At 41.9% G+C, this 17,609-nt stretch overlaps 5 protein-coding genes across 7 annotated transcripts in view; 2 read left to right on the top strand and 3 right to left on the bottom strand.

Moving 5' to 3' along the window:
• Nucleotides 1-2,513, bottom strand: part of LOC104812927 (protein FAM117B-like) — a 4,369-nt gene extending 1,856 nt beyond the window's left edge. Inside the window, exons 1-3 of one of the 2 annotated variants that reach the window (XM_019202500.1) lie at nucleotides 2,136-2,513; nucleotides 1,003-1,545; nucleotides 39-100 (exon numbers count right to left, since the gene is read on the bottom strand). In XM_019202500.1, coding sequence (XP_019058045.1) covers nucleotides 39-100; nucleotides 1,003-1,545; nucleotides 2,136-2,143 — 613 coding nt within the window. In that variant the 5' untranslated portion in view covers nucleotides 2,144-2,513. The remainder of the gene's footprint in view (nucleotides 1-38; nucleotides 101-1,002; nucleotides 1,546-2,135) is intronic. The other variant, XM_010540342.2, reaches the window with a different exon arrangement.
• Nucleotides 2,514-2,745: 232 nt separating this feature from the next.
• Nucleotides 2,746-4,329, bottom strand: LOC104812926 (transcription initiation factor TFIID subunit 11-like). Its single transcript, XM_010540339.1, has 5 exons — nucleotides 4,238-4,329; nucleotides 3,734-4,049; nucleotides 3,525-3,612; nucleotides 3,154-3,253; nucleotides 2,746-3,070 (listed from the first exon to the last, which is right to left on the bottom strand). Exons 2-5 carry the CDS (start codon nucleotides 4,045-4,047, stop codon nucleotides 2,943-2,945), a joined length of 630 nt encoding a protein of 209 aa, XP_010538641.1. The 5' UTR covers nucleotides 4,048-4,049; nucleotides 4,238-4,329; the 3' UTR covers nucleotides 2,746-2,942.
• A 326-nt stretch (nucleotides 4,330-4,655) lies between these two features.
• Nucleotides 4,656-6,268, bottom strand: LOC104812925 (plasma membrane-associated cation-binding protein 1-like). The gene is made up of 5 exons (XM_010540338.1): nucleotides 6,158-6,268; nucleotides 5,845-5,991; nucleotides 5,496-5,585; nucleotides 5,297-5,381; nucleotides 4,656-5,169 (listed from the first exon to the last, which is right to left on the bottom strand). Exons 1-5 carry the CDS (start codon nucleotides 6,245-6,247, stop codon nucleotides 4,826-4,828), a joined length of 756 nt encoding a protein of 251 aa, XP_010538640.1. The 5' UTR covers nucleotides 6,248-6,268; the 3' UTR covers nucleotides 4,656-4,825.
• A 7,308-nt stretch (nucleotides 6,269-13,576) lies between these two features.
• Nucleotides 13,577-16,417, top strand: LOC104812924 (ycf3-interacting protein 1, chloroplastic-like). 2 transcript variants are annotated; one of them, XR_771650.1, is made up of 7 exons: nucleotides 13,577-14,087; nucleotides 14,505-14,549; nucleotides 14,761-14,874; nucleotides 15,376-15,456; nucleotides 15,828-15,992; nucleotides 16,076-16,136; nucleotides 16,255-16,417. XR_771650.1 is itself a non-coding variant. In XM_010540337.2 (7 exons), the coding sequence occupies exons 1-6, from the start codon at nucleotides 13,743-13,745 to the stop codon at nucleotides 16,079-16,081; spliced, it is 756 nt and encodes a 251-aa protein (XP_010538639.1). In that variant the 5' UTR covers nucleotides 13,577-13,742; the 3' UTR covers nucleotides 16,082-16,110; nucleotides 16,255-16,411. The 2 variants fall into 2 exon arrangements, 1 of the variants encoding a protein (XP_010538639.1); XM_010540337.2 differs by having other exon boundaries at nucleotides 16,076-16,110; nucleotides 16,255-16,411.
• Nucleotides 16,418-16,537: 120 nt separating this feature from the next.
• The window catches only part of LOC104813354, a 1,833-nt gene continuing 761 nt past the window's right edge, over nucleotides 16,538-17,609 (top strand). The window contains exon 1 of the mRNA XM_010540912.2: nucleotides 16,538-17,601. Coding sequence (XP_010539214.1) covers nucleotides 16,636-17,601 — 966 coding nt within the window. The 5' untranslated portion in view covers nucleotides 16,538-16,635. The remainder of the gene's footprint in view (nucleotides 17,602-17,609) is intronic.

Raw genomic sequence — 17,609 nt, 5'->3', positions numbered from 1 at the left:
CCCCCCGCCCGCGCCCCCTGCCGCGACCGATCTGGACCCCGCGCGACCGCCGACGTTTCTGGACGGCGAACCGTTGGCGGCGGATCTGTCTTCTAAATTCCTGGGCATGATGTAATAAACACAAGCTTAAAGCCACAGGTGATTTTGATAGGGCTACGTCTACTGATTCTTTCTCCTTTTCGTTTTCCTTGTTTCTTTTGATTCCCCTGTTTTGCTAAAAAGTTTAAAGTTGGAGACTTTGAAATAGTAGATGAAGCTTTTTTTTCCCCTTCTTCACCCCCAAAGAAATTAGGAAAGAAAATTAATACCCATCAGACACAAGAATCAAAATAAAACACCCATATAGAAAGATCAATACTTGACTGGAAAATTAAAGGAAAAAACATAAGATCAAACTGAAAGGGGGAGAGAGAAATTCGATTGGAAAGAGACGAGATAGGAGAAAATTCTAAGATCAGTGAGAAGTGGATCAAAGAAGCCAAAGATAATCTCGAGATCTGTCAAAGAAATAGCTCAAAAAAGCCTTCATGTTACCCAAAAGAAACACCCCTCAACGAAAAACCTTAGAGAAAAAAAAAACATAGACTTGGTTAAAACAAAGGACACAAACACAAAGTGAAACTCAAAAACAACATGGAACTCCTCTTGTCTTCACAGGGGTATTAGAGTAAAATCAGCAAAAAAAATTGTGATCACCAACCTTGCTAAAGCGTTTGGATCTCAAAACAGAAAATGCGAAGCACAAAAAAGAAAGTAAAATTAATTAAAACAGACCCAAAAACCAATCAGAAATAGCAAAACACAGTCCCAGCATATTCATTGTTCATCACTTAAATAGAAGGGAAGAACAAAAATAAGCATTGTTATCCAAAGATTTGGATTTTCATTTCAGTTCTGTAAAGAGACGTACCCACTCTTTTACATGAAATCCGTGTGATTAAATGTTTGCCATGTCGAAAATCCAACACGAAGACAGGAAAAAGAAAACGAAAAATTGCAAACCTGGCAGGGATGAGCCCAGATGATTCCTTGCTTGAGACGAGGCCGTTTCTGGGATTCGTAGTCCGACCGGAGGATACGCCGGAGAGAAGCGGAGGAGGCGGTGGCGGCGGCGGCATTGCCGGGTTCGCCGATCTTCTCTGTAGTTTGTTCGACGACATCGTCCTTCCTTGTCCCGACGACGACGACGAATCATCGGCGGCGGCGGATCGGATCTCAGCCCGAGAGACCCTCGACCGCTTCCGCTGTCCCCACTGCAGCAGCACATCTCCGCCGCCGCGGCTGGGGCTGGGACCAGGACCAGAGGTGTGGTTAGGGTCGCGAGGATCTTGTTGGGATCTGAATCGGAATCCTTTGGAAACCCCGTCGAAGGCGGAGCTGGTGCTCGTGCATGCGCCGTTGATTCCTCCGCCGGTCGATGTGGCGGAGGCTGTTCCGTTGTCGGCTATGGCGTCCTCCTTCGATGATGCTCGTGAAGGAGAAGGTCTCAGGTAGGGCTTCTTGCCATTGGTGAGGGGAAGGCAATCTGGGCTTACTCTCTGATACCTGTTGAACGGTTTGAACAAAAGTCAGATCAACGAGAACTCATCCAAACGGATGGATATTAACTGGAAATCAGAAAATGCATCCGAATCCATTGATGTTTCCAAGGGAAAAGGATTTTTTGGAGGTTCGATTGTATTTTCTTCGGGTTCTCTCTGAATTTACAGTGATAGGGTATGAAATCAAAACAACAGAAGCAACTCCGCAATGGGTTTTTTAGATCTTTGGAGCCCAAAATCCAAAACCTTCTCCTCTTCAGATGAAGATTCGGATCTTCCAGCTACAACGTATTCATCAGAAGAAACCAAAAACATCATCCACAGAGAGACAGAAGAGGAAGCAAAAGGTTGACATTAGTGTAAGAACACCGTGATCTGAGAGTTTTGAAATGAAACCCAGATCCAGAAAACACATAACACGTCCAAAAAAGAAAGAGAAAAAACATAATAATAAAAAAGTGGAAATTCCGGCGGTTTGATCATGAGAAAATCAAACAGAGTGCAGACCATCAAAGCGAGCTAGGGGAAAGCGAGAGATGATGAGGAAAACGGAGGACACAATCGATAACGGAGAAGAAGAAAGAGAGGAAGGACCTCATCATTATACCCAAGAGAAAATCCGGTTCGGGGTTTCAGCAACGATGGGATTTGCGATTCCGATCTACGATTATTTTCAGATTCTAGGATTGGTTCAGTCCTCCTCCCTCATATTCCGATAGAACGAAAGAGAAAACAAAGATTACAGGCTCCCTCTACTCCTACTTCTTCTTCTCGTACCGATCACCAGACGAACAAAGACAAGAGAAGGATGCAGAGAGAGAAAGAACTCTAGAAGGAGATTATATATATATATATATATGTGTGTGTGTGTGTGTGCGTATAGAGAGAGAGAGAGGAGGAGGAGAAGGGGGGAGGAAGAGAAATGGAGGCTTTGCGTTAACACTGAGGAAGCAAGGGGCAAACGGAGGAGAAATAGTGGGTGCGTTATTGTGAAATTTTCTTTTAAAAACAAAATAAAAGTTTTTGTTATTGCTTCTCAAGTACTTATAAATTCTCGAGTCATCAACTTTCACCCTCAATTTATATTTCTTACAGATTAGTCCCTCCAGATATGCGATACGCTTCTTACATCCAAATTGAACTTGCACAAAAACAAGATGGCCACAGGATTCAGAGCATTGCAAAACATTTATATGCCAGACTGCACATAATCCCTGACCGATCGATCATTCTTTCGATTTCCAATTTCTCGTACCAGACCAAATGATAAAATGTATGCCAGAATGCCATGGTTGAAGTAAAATGTGTATCAGTATGTAATGGTTGGAGTAAAATACCAAATCAAGGATGATGATGATAATGGTATGGAGTCCATTATCATGTTTTTGCCCTCTGTCATAGCTACCGTAAAAGCCTTGGAACAGCACCTTTCGGCACTTTGCCTTCGAGTTTTAGCCTTCTGTAAGCTTCTCTTATATGGCAAGGTCTGATGGGTCCTGAGTCCTTCCTTTCCCCCATCACAGTCCGAGCTGCATATCGATGCAGTAAGTGAACATAAAGGTCTATACTAGTATCCGCCTTATTCATCTACAAGAATTCTTCCCGCTTTTACCTTTCTCGACAAGGTCTCCTACAAACATCTTTGCAATACTGCACATAACGATCGTGATTTGCAGATTTATCGTCTGAGTCCCCGTGATACTTGTCAGTAACTGTATCGAGACAAATGAGAACACGAAAAGGGGAATTCATGACGGTATCTTTACATGGATTGCAATCATAAGATTCAAGCAGACCTACTTACTATACGGGAAAGGACCGAACTCAAGAATCTAAGCCAGTTAGTATTCGAGAAAAGACTTAATCTTTAGGTCTGTTTCCACACAATCAGGATAGAACAAATAGCCAAGATTTGAAGCGCAACAGAACCTAATGAGGGCATCAAGAACGCGAATATAGAGTGAGTTTATGATAAGATTTTACCCTCTTCATGCTTGATCTCTGAAATGCCGATCTCCGATACGATTCATATCTGTTCATCTGATCCCCTGTGAACTGTGAAAAAACGTCCCTGAAGAAACACATCATCATCAAGTGCTTACACAAAGAATTCATCAAATCTCTCACACACAGACTTGCTTGCTTCAGAACTCAAATCCTGAACCACCAGAGACAAGAAACCAAAGACTCACTGCATCTTGTCAGCCGTAGAAGTGTCACCACTAAACGGGCGCTTAGTGAAGTCAACGTCCGCAGTCTCTTCCTCTTCTTCATCATCATCATCGTCCTCATCGTCTTTGTTCTCCCCTAAACCCTCCATGGAAGTTTTAGACTTCTTCGACGGCCGGAGATCTCCGGCGGCTGTGTCGTCCTCCGCCGGAATCTTCTTGATCGAGGTTCGGCTTCCATCACCACCACCGACGTCACCGTCTACGACAGGTTTCTCCCGTAGCGATTCCTCGTACTCACGCCATGCCGCTTCGAAGGGGTCTATCGGCTGCTTCATTCCTGATAAAAACCCTCGATTACGATCAACGTTTTGCTCCAGGACACATCAATGGATTCCCAAAACTCCATTGAAGTCGCCGGCGTTAGCATCACAGTAGCAAGATTCCACGTACGTAAAACCCGATGAAATCGATACATTAGGGCTTTGTCCACGCAATAAACTGCAAACAAAGAGGGAAAAGACAAACCTCGGAGTGTTCTTCCGTAAAACCTTGATCGGATTTCTGGAGAAGCGTCGCCTTCAATGATCCGCACAAATTTTCCCGAGCGAGGAACGATTTCTTTCTCCGAGCGATTTTTGGCGCGCTTTATAGGAGCATTCTATTCGGTTTAAACAGAACCGAAAGCTAAACCGGAAATTTAGTTTTGAATAACCGGTCTTTCGTGTACGAGTAATAAACCAATTCTCCATTACAGAAAAAGAAAAAAGAAAAAAGAAAAAACTAAATGGGCGGATACCTATACTATACTTAGTTACTTACCCAGCTCTACTACCACGAGACATTCATGCCAAATTTTGGTAACGCTTTGCTAAATAAATTGCCAACTTAATAAAATAATGATTTGAATCATATAAGCATAAATAAATGAAATACAACGCATATATGAAAAAAAAAAACACGACCCATATATTTTGTTACTAATTCACATTGACATTATAAATAAAATAAAAACCCTTAAAAAGATTTCTATCCACACACACACTAAATAAACAAACAAGAAAATCCCCTTTTTACGTACAAAGAGTTTTGGTTAAATCATCTGCCAGCACGATCTCAGGCCTTCGACGGCTCAGACGCCGGCGTTTCCTCTTCCTTCGCCGGAGTTTTCGCCGGAGCTTCCACCGGAGCAGTCTCTTCCTTCTTCTTCTCCTCCTCCTCGGCCGGTTTCGCTTCTTCTTTCTTCTCTCCGACGGTTTCCTTCTCCTTATCACCACTTGTTTCTTCGGACGTTTTCGTTTCTTCCTCTGTTGTCACCTCCTCGGACGCGACATCTCTCGTCTTCTCTACGGGCGGAAGGAACTCGGACACCTTCTCGAACACGAACGAGACAGGTCCGGTCAGGTAGCTCACACCGAAGTTGGCCGAAGCTTCAGACACAGCTTTCGATCCAGGGAATTCTGACATTGACCAGAGAGAGAGAGAGAGAGAGAGAGAGAGAGAGAGAGAGATGCAATATGTCACTATTGGTCCAAGTAGACGTCAATGAACCAACCAAAACAATAACCGAACCGAACCAAACCATACCGATTTTGACAAGCTCCTCGAGGAACTTTTGGACATCTGTAGAGTGTTTCTTCAGACCATCCTCTTTGGGCTCCCTCACCAAAGCCTGTAATTATCCATTTTAATTAATCATTATTAATCTTGTTTTCGTGTTTAAGAACGTGGGAATAACAAAAACAAAAACTGAATATATAGAGTAGAAAATGAAAAAGAAAAGAACCTTGACTTCGGCAGACGTGGCCTCGTAGGTTTCCATGACTTTGGGCTGGAGTTCTGTCTTTTTCTCTTCCATCTCCTTGTTGATCGCTTCCTATTTATAAGTACATACACGTATACGTATACGTAAATGCCCATTAATTTGTAATACAAGATCAGTGATTACAAATCTCATGCACGTTACGTACAACAATTACTAATGTTTTATTTTCTAACCCATATTAACCTACAAAAGTGGGATAGATCACAGATATGACACCGATATATAATATTTATAATTCCCGTATTGATTTCTTTATCAAATAATTGAGTCTATTATACGATAATATACGCGTATATGTATATTTAAATACCTTAGATTCATCGAAGTTCTTGATGGCCTCAGCAGCAGCCGCCTTTTTCCCAGGTTTCTTCTCGAACATCTTCTTGATCGTTGGAAGAACCTTCGATTTCCAGTAACCCATCTTCTCCCTCCCCTTTTTCCTGTTCCTCTTGATGCGCTAATCGATTTGATAATCCCACAATTAATTAAAGGAAAATTAATCAAACCCTCACACGACATCTATCTATATATCTATATATGTATCTTTTTTTGTATATACACGTGTGTATATATATCTGTGTATAGACTTTGTTTCCTGGTTCTTCTGGGTTGATGATACTTACTTGGGATGATCTGTGATATTCCTCGGCTCTGTTCTTCTTCTCTAAACACCAAACTGATTGTCCCTCTGAATCAAGAAGTCTCGCAATCATATAGACAGACCTTTCCCCAAAATACCCCTCTTTCTCCTCTAAATTACGTATCCTGCCCCCCTCTCTCTCTCTCTCTGTCGTTTCCTTTGCACCGTTGGAGCCAGAGAAATTTCGGTTTAGAGACTAACCGACACTCTCGGCCAATGAACAAACCGGAATCGGTTGTACCAAAACCATTCGGCCTATTATTTCAGAAGCTTTCTTATGTTATGTGGAAGTTTGATCCGGTTTGTTTTCTATATTTGTGAAGAACGTAAACCAGGTTCGAAATTCATTTCCGGTTAAATACCCCGATTAGTTTTGGTTTCTATTGCAAACCGGATAAGGTTGAAAAAATAGTACGTCATCATCGGTGGAATAACGGTCAAATAAATAGAGAAGAAATGCCAGCTGGCAATCACATCTATATCGGCGTTGGCAGTATCAAAAAGTGGGACCCTCCCCTTCTGTCTAATTGTGGATGGTGATCTGTAATTGTTATATTATAGTTTTTGTCAAATTTATTAAATTGAGATATGTATTATTTTAGGGCTGGACGATTCGGAACCGAACCGAATCGAATCGAAAAAACGATATTTTTTCTGACCTGAAACCGTTCTTAATTTCCGAACGGTACCATTTTTAGAGAACCGAATTTTTCCGGAACCGAACTGAAGCGAACTTTAAAAATCCCGAAAAACCGAATATTTTTAAAGAAAATCTATCTTTTTTTAAATAAAATCCGGAACCGAACCGAACCGACACCAAAACTAAACCCAACCTAGCGTGGGAGAGTGGTTAGCGTGTTGGCCAATGAGTCTTCACGCCGACTGTTCGATTCTTAAAGTTAGGGAGGGTTATTCAGTATTCACATAGATTTTTTCCGGTGTTCTGAATTTTTTAAAAAAAAAAGACAACGTTCAAAGAAGAAATATTACCGCTGAGCTTTCAAGGCTTTTATGTGATTTGCATGCAATGATTATATAGGGAGACGGTTAAATAAACCAAAACAACTATACATATATAATAAAATAATATAGTAAATTTAATTATAAGTAGTGGTTAGTTATGTTAAATATGTATATATAGATATATATTTGTGTAAACACAAAAATGTATGATTTAATTCATTATTAATTATTTTCTTATATATATACTTTCATTTTTGCCGGGACTTGGGAGGTCTATTTCTGTTTTTAAAATTAAATTTATACAGGAGAAATAAAGATTCACATGGCTTCGCTGTTTGAAAGAAATCACGCCGTCAAATGTGCGTATATATGTATATATCATGTGTGTATAATTGTAATACAACATTCCACCCTCAATATATATCAAGGACAAGATCGTCTCCATTTACATTATACAGTATATATATATATATATATATATATATATATATATATATATATTCCATTTCAATTGTAATTTATTATATAATGACAACAGGCCAAACGAATAATATTCCACACCGACGGTCTATTTTTTCTCTCAAGATTTTGAATACTATTATCGTCCTGGAATTTGTAAAAACTCAGGAAAATCGTCTAGAAATGATAGTAATATAAGATTTTCTAAAAAAAACCTTTTTATTGATTTAATATCCAATGAAATATTTAATTATAAAAAAATGGTCTTATTGATTATTGACCGTATACAAGCACATGGTTGCCCTTGATTGCCAGTTTATCTTCGATGAACAAAACAATACCCGACAATAAAATAAAAATGAACAAAACATATGATATGATTATTATTCCTATATATATTAATAAACTGGAAGAATCGAAAAAGCTTGACATTGAGGAAGACGGTTGTCGAGTACATATACAACACAAACTAGTTGTTAAACCTAGAAAAATCAGGAAGAAATCTAGAAGAGATAACAACTATACAAGGCAAGGTAATATTAGATATATATACGGGAGATATCTCCCATATCTCCTGCTAACACCCCCTCAAGTTGGTGAGTGTAAGTTACACACTCCCAACTTGTCAAGAAATCATGTGAACTTCTTGCCCAAAGCCTTTGTGAAGATATTAGCCAGTTGCTCTCGTGTCGAAACGTAGCTGGTAGAGATGTTGCCGTGATCAAGATGATGACGGAGGTAGTGACAGTCGACCTCAATATGCTTGGTGCGTTCGTGATACACATTGTTAGCCGCAATGTGCAAAACCGCTTGACTATCACACAAAAGTTGCATGGGAGCCGAGTGATCGACTCCAAGACAAGACAAGAGACTCTTGATCCATAACAGCTCACATGTCATAACACGCATGACACGATACTCAGACTCGGTGGACGAAAGAGAAGGGATGGTCTGTTTCTTGGTTTTCCACGAAATCGGCGACAAATCTAATTGAATAAACCAACTGCTTAACGACTTCCGGGTGAGAGGACAGCCGGCATAATCAGCATCACACCAAGCCCGTAACCGAAGATCAAGATCGGATCGAAACACAATGCCTTGGCCCGGGTTCGATTTCAAAAACCGAACAACATGTATCGCTGCATTCCAATGATCCTGTCGAGGTTGTTGCATGAATTGTGACAGAATGTGAACACTATACGAGAGCTCCGGACAAGTAACAGTGAGATAGATAAGACGACCAACTAGCCGACGGTAACGAGCAGGATCCGTAAGCAGAGGGCTATCCGAGAGGGCGAGACGATGATTTTGCTCTAGCGGGAAAAAGGTAGGTTTACAACCCAGCAAACCGATTTCGGACAAGATGTCAAGGGCATAATTCCGCTGACACACATGAATTCCAGAGGAGTTCCGAGCCACTTCCAAACCGAGAAAATATTTCAGCAGGCCAAGATCTTTCATATGAAAGCAAGAACCGAGGTATTGTTTGAAAGCATGCAATGCCACTGTCGAGTTCTCGGAAATAATCAAGTCATCAACGTACACGAGTACGCACAAGTGGATCTTTCCATTGCGGAATGTAAAAAGAGAATGATCCGATTGAGATTGTATAAAACCATACCATTCCAAAGCCGAGCGGAGCTTGTCGAACCAACAACGCGGAGCCTGACGCAATCCATAAAGAGATTTTCGTAAGCGACATACCTTGCTAGGCCCATGAGAATCGAATCCAGGAGGGAATCTCATGTAGACTTCTTCTCGTAAATCTCCGTGTAAAAACGCATTATGTATATCCATTTGATGTATTTCCCAGTTTCGCACAGCAGCCACGACGAGAAAAGTACGAACGGTGACCATCTTGGCAACCGGCGCAAAAGTTTCACTGTAATCCAACTCGTCCACCTGACGATTTCCAAGAACCACCAACCTAGCTTTGTACCACTCAACCGAACCATCCGAACGATACTTAATCTTGAAAATCCATTGACATCCGATTGCCTTCTTACCCGGAGGAAGAGAAGTGACAGTCCAAGTTTGATTCTTCTCCAAGGCTCCAATTTCGGACTGCATTGCGGCATACCAACGAGGACCGCGAACAACATCTTTGTACCGTGGTTCGACATCTGCGGATATAGACGTCAGGAAGGCACAATGAGAAGCTGAAAACTGAGCATAACCAACCGCTCGAGCAAGAGGGTATACGCATCCAGGCGGTATAATCTCGTCGGGTGCAGAGGGGAGACGTCGAATCGAGATCGTATTTGTAACGTGATCCTTTAGCCGAGTGGAAGGGAACTTAAGGCGTTTACCTCGGCCAAGATCATCGGCCAAACCAACAGTCGAGGCAGACACAGGAGATGCTGATGAGCCCCCCCTGTCGTCTAACTCTGCGTCTTGGAGGGAGACAATCGGTAGAGACTCTAATTCTGACAGCGAAACAGGGGAAGAAATTGCCGGCAAAGGAGACGAAACAGCTGGAACCAGAACACTGTCGTCCTCTGCAACCGGGAGTGGAGATGAGTTGAGAATAAGTGACTTGGACATCGACGAAGATCCAGTTTCACCCGGACTGGAAAAAAGAAACTGTGATTCACAAAACGTGACGCCGCGAGAGACAATAAAGCGATGATTGTCAAGATCATATAAGCGCCAACCTTTCTTGCCCGAGGGATATCCAACAAATGCGCAGCGGACGCTACGAGAGGCAAACTTATCACCTTTGTGAGCCTTATTATGGGCATAACACAAGCAACCAACGGTACGTAATATCGAAAAATCCGGCGAACGACCGTAGAGGACCTCAAAGGGGGGTTCGGCCCGACAACACCGAAGAAGGTGTGCGGTTGATCAAGAAGCCTGCCGCTAACACACAATCACCCCAGAATTCGATCGAAAAACGAGCTTGGAACATTAATGCACGTGCCACATTCAGAATATGTCGATGTTTCTGTTCGGCACGACCATTCTGCTATGGCGTATCCACACACGAAGTCTCATGAATAATCCCTCGAGAACGAAATTCATCACGAAGACACAGAAACTCGGTACCGTTGTCAGAACGAACGGTCCGAACTTGCTTCGAAAACTGATGTTCCACCATAGACAAGAAATCAAGGAGATAACGAGAAACCTGTGTCTTATCCGACAATAGAAACAACCACACTCCCCGGGAAAAATCGTCAACAATCGTGAGAAAATAGCGTGCTCCGCAAAACAAAGATGTACGATGTGGACCCCACATATCACAATGGACAAGCTGAAAAATATCAATCGTTTTATTTGAACTCAATGGAAAAGAAGCACGAGTCTGCTTAGCTCGGAAACAAATGTCACAAACCAAATCAGAATGATCGACAGAACTGGAAACATCAAGACCATAAATTTGTTCTAAAACTTTAGACGAAGGGTGACCCAAACGTCGATGCCAAACGCCGTACGAACACATGTCAGAAGACCGAACAGCCGCCGCAAAATCAACCCCTCGAAAGAAATAGAGTCCGTCACGCAATTCACCCGCTCCAATCACCGTCTTCATAACTCGGTCCTGAATGTAGCACAGTTTATTAGTAAACTGAACAACACAATCACAGTCGGCTAGTAACTGAGAGATCGAAAGCAGATTGACGCGCAAACCATCAACAAAAAACACATCCGAGAGACGAAGAGCAGACGAAAGCCGAACTGTTCCTGACTGGGTCGCGGTCGAATGTCGACCATCCGTTAAAATAATATGAAAAGGTGACATCGACGACAGATTTTCTAGCAAATCCAAACAACCCGTCATATGATGGGATGCTCCTGTATCAAGAATCCAAGGAACAGAGGAAGACGTACCAGATGTTGTTTCGGTTGTCCCAATCTTTCCGGCATTGAGAAGAGTGATCAGGGCCTTCCATTGATCATCGCTTAGCCCAGCAGACGGTGGTCTGTTAGAATCAAGAACAACAGTGGACGAAGAACCAGTGGCGGGTTGTAGAGCAACACGAGCAGCATTGGCCCGACCTGCTCCTCGACCCCGAGTGCCACCTGTTGTGCCATGCCCTCGACTAGAGCGGTTACGCGGCCGATCTCTCCACCATTCCGAAAAACCCACCAGTTCGCGAATTCGCGGTGAACCACATCCGACGTAAGCTCGGCTCGAGTGTGTTCTTGATCCAAGACACAATGAGAGAATTTTTCGTTTCCCAATCTTCGAAATCGGGAGATGAGGAATCCGGTTGTGGGATTGTACCATTGACAAAACCAAACTTTTTCCTTGACTTCAAAGCGTGGCGAATATTGATGGACCACTCCTCATAATTGTGGCCGCGCAATAACAGTTGCGAGAGAATCAGTCCCGGATTGTCACTGGGACTCAAGTCGAAAGGAGAGATCGTTCTCCGTGGAGCATCAGGGAATGCAGTCCTCGTCGTTGAAGACATAGTCGGGTCGGTCGGTGTTAGGGGTGGGCACGGGTCGGGTACCCGAGATTTTTGGGTTACCCGAACCCGAACCCGAACCCGAAAATTTATATAAAATAATACCCGAACTCGTACTCGTTTTGATCGGATATCCGAAAATCGGGTACTCGAAAAAATTCTCGGGTACTCGCGGATACCCGAACCCGAAATTTAAATACAAAATTTTAATAAAAAAATATATTTATTCATCATAATCAGAAAAAAAACCCATAAAATTATCACATTTTATCTATTTACAAAAGAATATCAATAATATTCATTAGAAACATAACAGAATCATTATATAACTCATCATGAAAGATCTCGATGAAACAAGAAGTATAAACGATACTTCTATAGAAAATGAAAGACCACATCTATGAGTAAGAGAGTAGATAAATAGAGAATGAGAGTAGATAACACATGAGAGAGAAGAAATGGAGAGAGAGCTTGGGGGCACACATGAGAAGTTAAATGGAGGACAGAGAGTATAGAGAGAGAGAGAGGAGGTGAAGAGTTAGAGAGAGAATGGAGCCGCCGAAGGAGAAAAGGAAAATAGATGAATTGAAATTTGAAAGTGATAAGTGATGTAGCCCTAGATTTTAACGTAATTTTATTAAAAAAATAGGGGTAATTTTGTAAATTTATTATTTTTCGGGTATCCGCGGGTAATACCCGAATCCGAATTCTAATACCCGGATTCGAACCCGAATTTCGGGTTTTTCTAAAATATAAACCCGATCTCGTCTCAATAAGCCGCCGAGTACCCGAATTTCGGGTATCTGACCCGCGGGTTAAGTCGGGTACCCGAATTTCGGGTATTTTTGCCCACCCCTAGTCGGTGTAGGGAGATTCGAATCGGAGGCGCCGTCGGATATGTTCGACATGGCGAGAAAGCGAGAAAATTAATAGGTTTCGGGCTCTCATACCATAATAAACTGGAAGAATCGAAAAATCTTGACATTGAGGAAGACTGTTGTCGAGTACATATACAACACAAACTAGTTGTTAAACCTAGGAAAATCCGGAAGAAATCTAGAAGAAATAACAACTATACAAGGCAAGGTAATATTAGATATATATACGGGAGATATCTCCCATATCTCCCGCTAATATATATGTGTCTATTGTATGTTGGTTAAATTGTATAAAAGATAATAATTTGGTGTACGCTATATATATATATTAGGTGAGTAGTCTGCCTTACTGCCATATATATTACCATGCATATATCTCTTTAGTATGGTTTATATTTTACGGATATTTAATTATAATTAATAGAATGACTATTTTGAATCTTAATTATTTTTCTATCAAATTTTATTCCAATGAACAACTAATTCAGTTAGATTATTTCTTAAATTTCGATTCAATCTGGTATTTTTGTTATCTGCGAATTCAGTTTATTCCTTAAAAAAATACATATATTTTACATGCCAAGTGGAAACGGGCCTTTAATGGGCCTTTGAATGAGTAACTATATGGGCTTATATGGTCCAAGGATTGCGCGCGTGGAAAGCCTATCGAGGCAATCTTTTGAAGAAGAAAACGAACAGCAGAGAGCAGAGCCACGAAACGAATCCAAGGATTGCTTCCTGATCTTCTTCTTCATTTGGCGTTTCCATCAAGAAAATCCACGATATGCAGAATCTGTGAGCTGTGGTTAGTTGAAGAAGACGAGGAGGATATAAAGTTTACGCGGTAAAAATGGCGGCGTCGCTGATGTTTCAGTTGCCGTTGCAGTACTATTCCTACGCTTCTTCATCCATCTCGGATCTCTCCGGTCGCCGGAATTCCAGTTTATGTAAACCGTATGCGGTGGTTTTTGACCGGAAAATCGGTCTGTGCGGTGGCGGAGATCGCCGTAGGACGAACCGGAGGTACGGTAGTGTGATAGTTCAGGCGGAGAAAGGCGATGCGGCGGAGACTAGAGTGCCGGTGCCATTGACCGTGGAACAGCAAGAGAAGAAGAGGAAAGAGAAAGACGAAGACGATGAAGGAGAGGGAGAGGTGGATCCTGATGATCTCGAATACGTCAGCGAGATCAAAAGGGTTTGTGTTTCCTTTTCTCTCTGCTTTGTCTGATTCCGTTTTTGAATTCGAACTCACCTGAAACGTTGGATATTGCATTCTACCCAAAAAGAAGAAAAACAAAGAAACTGTGGATAGTGTAGCTGGGAAACTAAAATCAACACTACGATATTGTTTGTTGTAAAGCATTTTCAAGTTATAGAGTCAGTTTCTAGGAAAAGCTTCGAGCTTTAGGGACAGAGACAATGCCGGTTATAAGGAGGCAAGATGGTTGAAACAAGGGTTATTGCAAATTTTTTTAGTTTCCTTTTATGCTTAAATCTCCTGAACAGGGAAATGCAGTGTTGATTGGGCAAGGTTCACATGCTTAGTCTCCTGGTATATAGCCGTATTCAGGAAGGTAGGCAGTCTGATCGTGCGTGTGTGTGTGCATATTAGGTATTGAAGCTTCTCAGGAAGAACAGAGACATGCTCTTCAGTGAGGTGAGTCCCTCCCAGTTCTTTTTACTTTATCTTTATAAGAATTTACCTAATGCTGTTTCTTATGTTGCCGGAAAGTTGAAATTCCTGGTTCTGTGCTTCATATCACCATTAACATCCTAGTTTTATTTTTTGTTGTCTAGAAAAACGTATTTTATGCAGATCAGTGCCTAGGATGAAACATTGAGACCTTTGCGTTTGTTGCCAAATGTAGGTTAAGTTGACTATCATGATCGAGGACCCAAGAGAGGTGGAGAGAAAGAGGTTGCTTGGGATAGAGGATGCCGACGGCCCGACCAGAGAAGATTTGGCTGAAGCCTTGGTACAGGCGAGTTTTCATGTCTTTGTTCTCGTTACATATAATTTAAATGCCACTCAAATTTTGAGTAAGCCGACCACAATTGAGACAAAATCTGACTTCAAACACATTTCTTAAGAGTTAAGACCCATGTTGAGTAGCAACTTTCAGTGATTTGTAAGACATCAGCCATGTTGTGCATCAATTGTCCTTACAGAATATGAAGATTAATCATTGGATGGATAATGTGGAATTAGTCGCTATGATCATGGTGCCATGCAATTCCTGCTCGTACTTGATGGAGGAGATGAATGCATTGAATAGCTCGTTAACCCTGTTTTCTTATCAGTTTGAATATTCTGGCCCAGAAAACCTTTACAATCTTTTCTATGCTTGAACTGGATTCCTATTCACTCTTTAATATGTATTTACATGACAACTTCATGAAGAGCATAGCTTCATTATGGATGGTGAAATGAAGCTATCTGTCAAGATATATGGCTTGTTACTTTGGTTGACTCCTCGTCGCAGGTAAATGAAGGAAAAGTCCCAAAAGACCAACTTGCACTTCGGATGTTGTATGAGGAAATGATCAATTGGCCAAATTTAGAGGTACATCTTGTTTGAATCCCACAAATGCTTCTGTTCTGTGTATTCATTGGCACAAGGGAACGGCCAACTTTCCATCTATGAAGATTCTAATCCATGTGATTCAATGTTATAAGTACATGAAATTTTCACTAAGCCATATATTGGTTAAATTCTACATGGAGAAGTATTATCAAATTACTGATATATCTTCACAAATATATGAAAATCGATGTTTAAATGTTGAAAAATGATTGTAGCTTTTAGGAAAAAATACTTGATGAGTCAGATACTATCCTCTGCAGTACATCATCCATATCATGTCCATTTCAGTTTGGACGTGATGCATTCTCTTAGAAAAGATGTGTTTGTTTCTTATTTGTTTATCTGAAAAGGTTGAGGCTCTGAAGACAAATCGAGGAAAGTCATTGTATGCAAAAGCCACAGATACGGGAATCGATCCAAAAGAGGCGGCCAAGAGACTAAACATAGACTGGGATTCAGCTGCTGAAATCGAGGATCCTGATGTCAATGACAGCAAAGAAGTTCCTGCGGCTGTGGTCCGACCACTTTCTCTCTCTTTCAAATCCTCTACTAAGTTATATTAGCCTCGGTTAATTTTTTTTAATCGTTGATGGAACAGGACTAGTTTCAACTGAACTTAGATGAAAAAACAAGGTGATCACTCTAGCAAAAGATGCAGTGTACGATCTCTTTCATTCCGGGTCTTTTTTATAACTTCATTCACATTTGATTACACCGGTTTTGACCATCGGGGTTGTGATCGGTTCTTCCCCTTGCTCTGGTTTTTTATCGTTGCAGGGTTATGGAGCGTTGTACTTAGTCACGGCTTTTCAAATTATCATCGGCATCCCTGTTGTATTGATCTTATTTTACAATTCCCTCCAGTAGTAGAACTGCTTTCCTGATCTATCTCAATGTACATTAAAACCCCGAAATGAAATTTTCATTTTTTTTTTGTCAAGTTTTAATCTTAGAACGAACTTATCACTGTCTATTTTGTTTCCTTTGATTTATTTCACTCTCTTTTCTACTCATTCCAAGGCTTATGGGCTGCACCCAGACAGGTAAGGGTCTTTACTCTCTGTTTTATCATAATGGCTATTCGTGCAGGCACATATCTGTCTTTGATTATTCTATCTTTGTCTGAAATAGGAAACAATAAAAGAGGACGTGCGACTCATGTCTGAGAGCCTCCACTGTCGTGCAGGCCATTCTACTTCTCTCTTTAAATGTCAATTACATGGTTTTTTCCCTTTTGCCACTGTCTTCTCACCATTGATTCGAGTTCTCTGTCCTCAGAAAATTGCAGGTGAAATGATGAGTTTCGGGGAGGAGACTCACGAGGACTGGCACGAGTTCGAGGTTATGAACAGAGATGATGGGCCGAAGATTCTGGTCAAGAAGACGAGCATGGAGACGGAGAGGCAGATCTCGGTGGACCCGAAATCGCTCAAGCCATCGTCCATGAGGAACAATAGCTTCAATTCAGTACTTCCACCAGCGATTTCGCCTCCTAGGAGCTTGGATTTGCCATTGCCTCTGCCTTTGCAGCCCGTGAAGACGAGATTCGTGAGCTGCAGCCTCCCAAACTCAGCTACCACGTCTCCTAAATCCGATTCAAATGCGATGAAGAAGAACAAGAACGAAGAACAATACCTGAACCTCATGCTCGTGCAAGATGCTGCTGCTGCATTCAGGAGAAGCAAATCTTGCGGGGAAGGCCTAGCATGTGCGCCGTCGCTGGATTTTGATGTATTGATGCAGAAATCAAGACATGGGCATCATCATCATCAAACGAGAAGCTTCTCCTCGAAAACGCTCTCTCACAAGAGCAGTATAAGCAGCTTCTTCTCCAAAACAGAGTCTAACAAGAGCAGCCTCAAGAGCATCAGTTCCTTCAAAGACGAGTTCAAATGCAACGCTCTCTGCTTGTACATCCCGGGTTTCGGCAAAGGAAAACCCGTCAGATCGTCCCGAAAAGACGGGTCGTTCGTCGGGTCCACCACCGCCACGACGGCAAGAACGGCCTCGATCAAAGAGCGTAATACAGTGATTTCAGCAAGAGCATCGATGGAGAAGTTCGAGTGCGGATCCTGGAGCTCCTCGGCTTTGATATACGAAGACGCAGCCGATGCCGGAGGCCCCCTCTTCGG

The sequence above is a fragment of the Tarenaya hassleriana genome, unplaced genomic scaffold, assembly GCF_000463585.1.
Source record: "Tarenaya hassleriana unplaced genomic scaffold, ASM46358v1 Cleome2, whole genome shotgun sequence".
Lineage (NCBI taxonomy): Eukaryota > Viridiplantae > Streptophyta > Magnoliopsida > Brassicales > Cleomaceae > Tarenaya > Tarenaya hassleriana.
The sequence above is the reverse complement of the archived record's forward strand: the minus strand, read 5'-3'. Positions and strand labels throughout refer to the sequence as shown.

Coding starts and splice junctions, on each gene's coding strand:
- LOC104812924 (XM_010540337.2), top strand. CDS start 13,743: ATGGCGGCGTCGCTGATGTTTCAGTTGCCGTTGCAGTACTATTCCTAC. Junction 14,088..14,504: donor ACGTCAGCGAGATCAAAAGG/GTTTGTGTTTCC, acceptor TGTGCATATTAG/GTATTGAAGCTTCTCAGGAA. Junction 14,550..14,760: donor GAGACATGCTCTTCAGTGAG/GTGAGTCCCTCC, acceptor TGCCAAATGTAG/GTTAAGTTGACTATCATGAT.
- LOC104812925 (XM_010540338.1), bottom strand. CDS start 6,247: ATGATTGCGAGACTTCTTGATTCAGAGGGACAATCAGTTTGGTGTTTA. Junction 5,992..6,157: donor AATATCACAGATCATCCCAA/GTAAGTATCATC, acceptor CAAATCGATTAG/CGCATCAAGAGGAACAGGAA. Junction 5,586..5,844: donor AGAACTTCGATGAATCTAAG/GTATTTAAATAT, acceptor ACTTATAAATAG/GAAGCGATCAACAAGGAGAT.
- LOC104812926 (XM_010540339.1), bottom strand. CDS start 4,047: ATGAAGCAGCCGATAGACCCCTTCGAAGCGGCATGGCGTGAGTACGAG. Junction 3,254..3,524: donor AGAGATCAAGCATGAAGAGG/GTAAAATCTTAT, acceptor GTCTCGATACAG/TTACTGACAAGTATCACGGG. Junction 3,071..3,153: donor AGGAGACCTTGTCGAGAAAG/GTAAAAGCGGGA, acceptor ATCGATATGCAG/CTCGGACTGTGATGGGGGAA.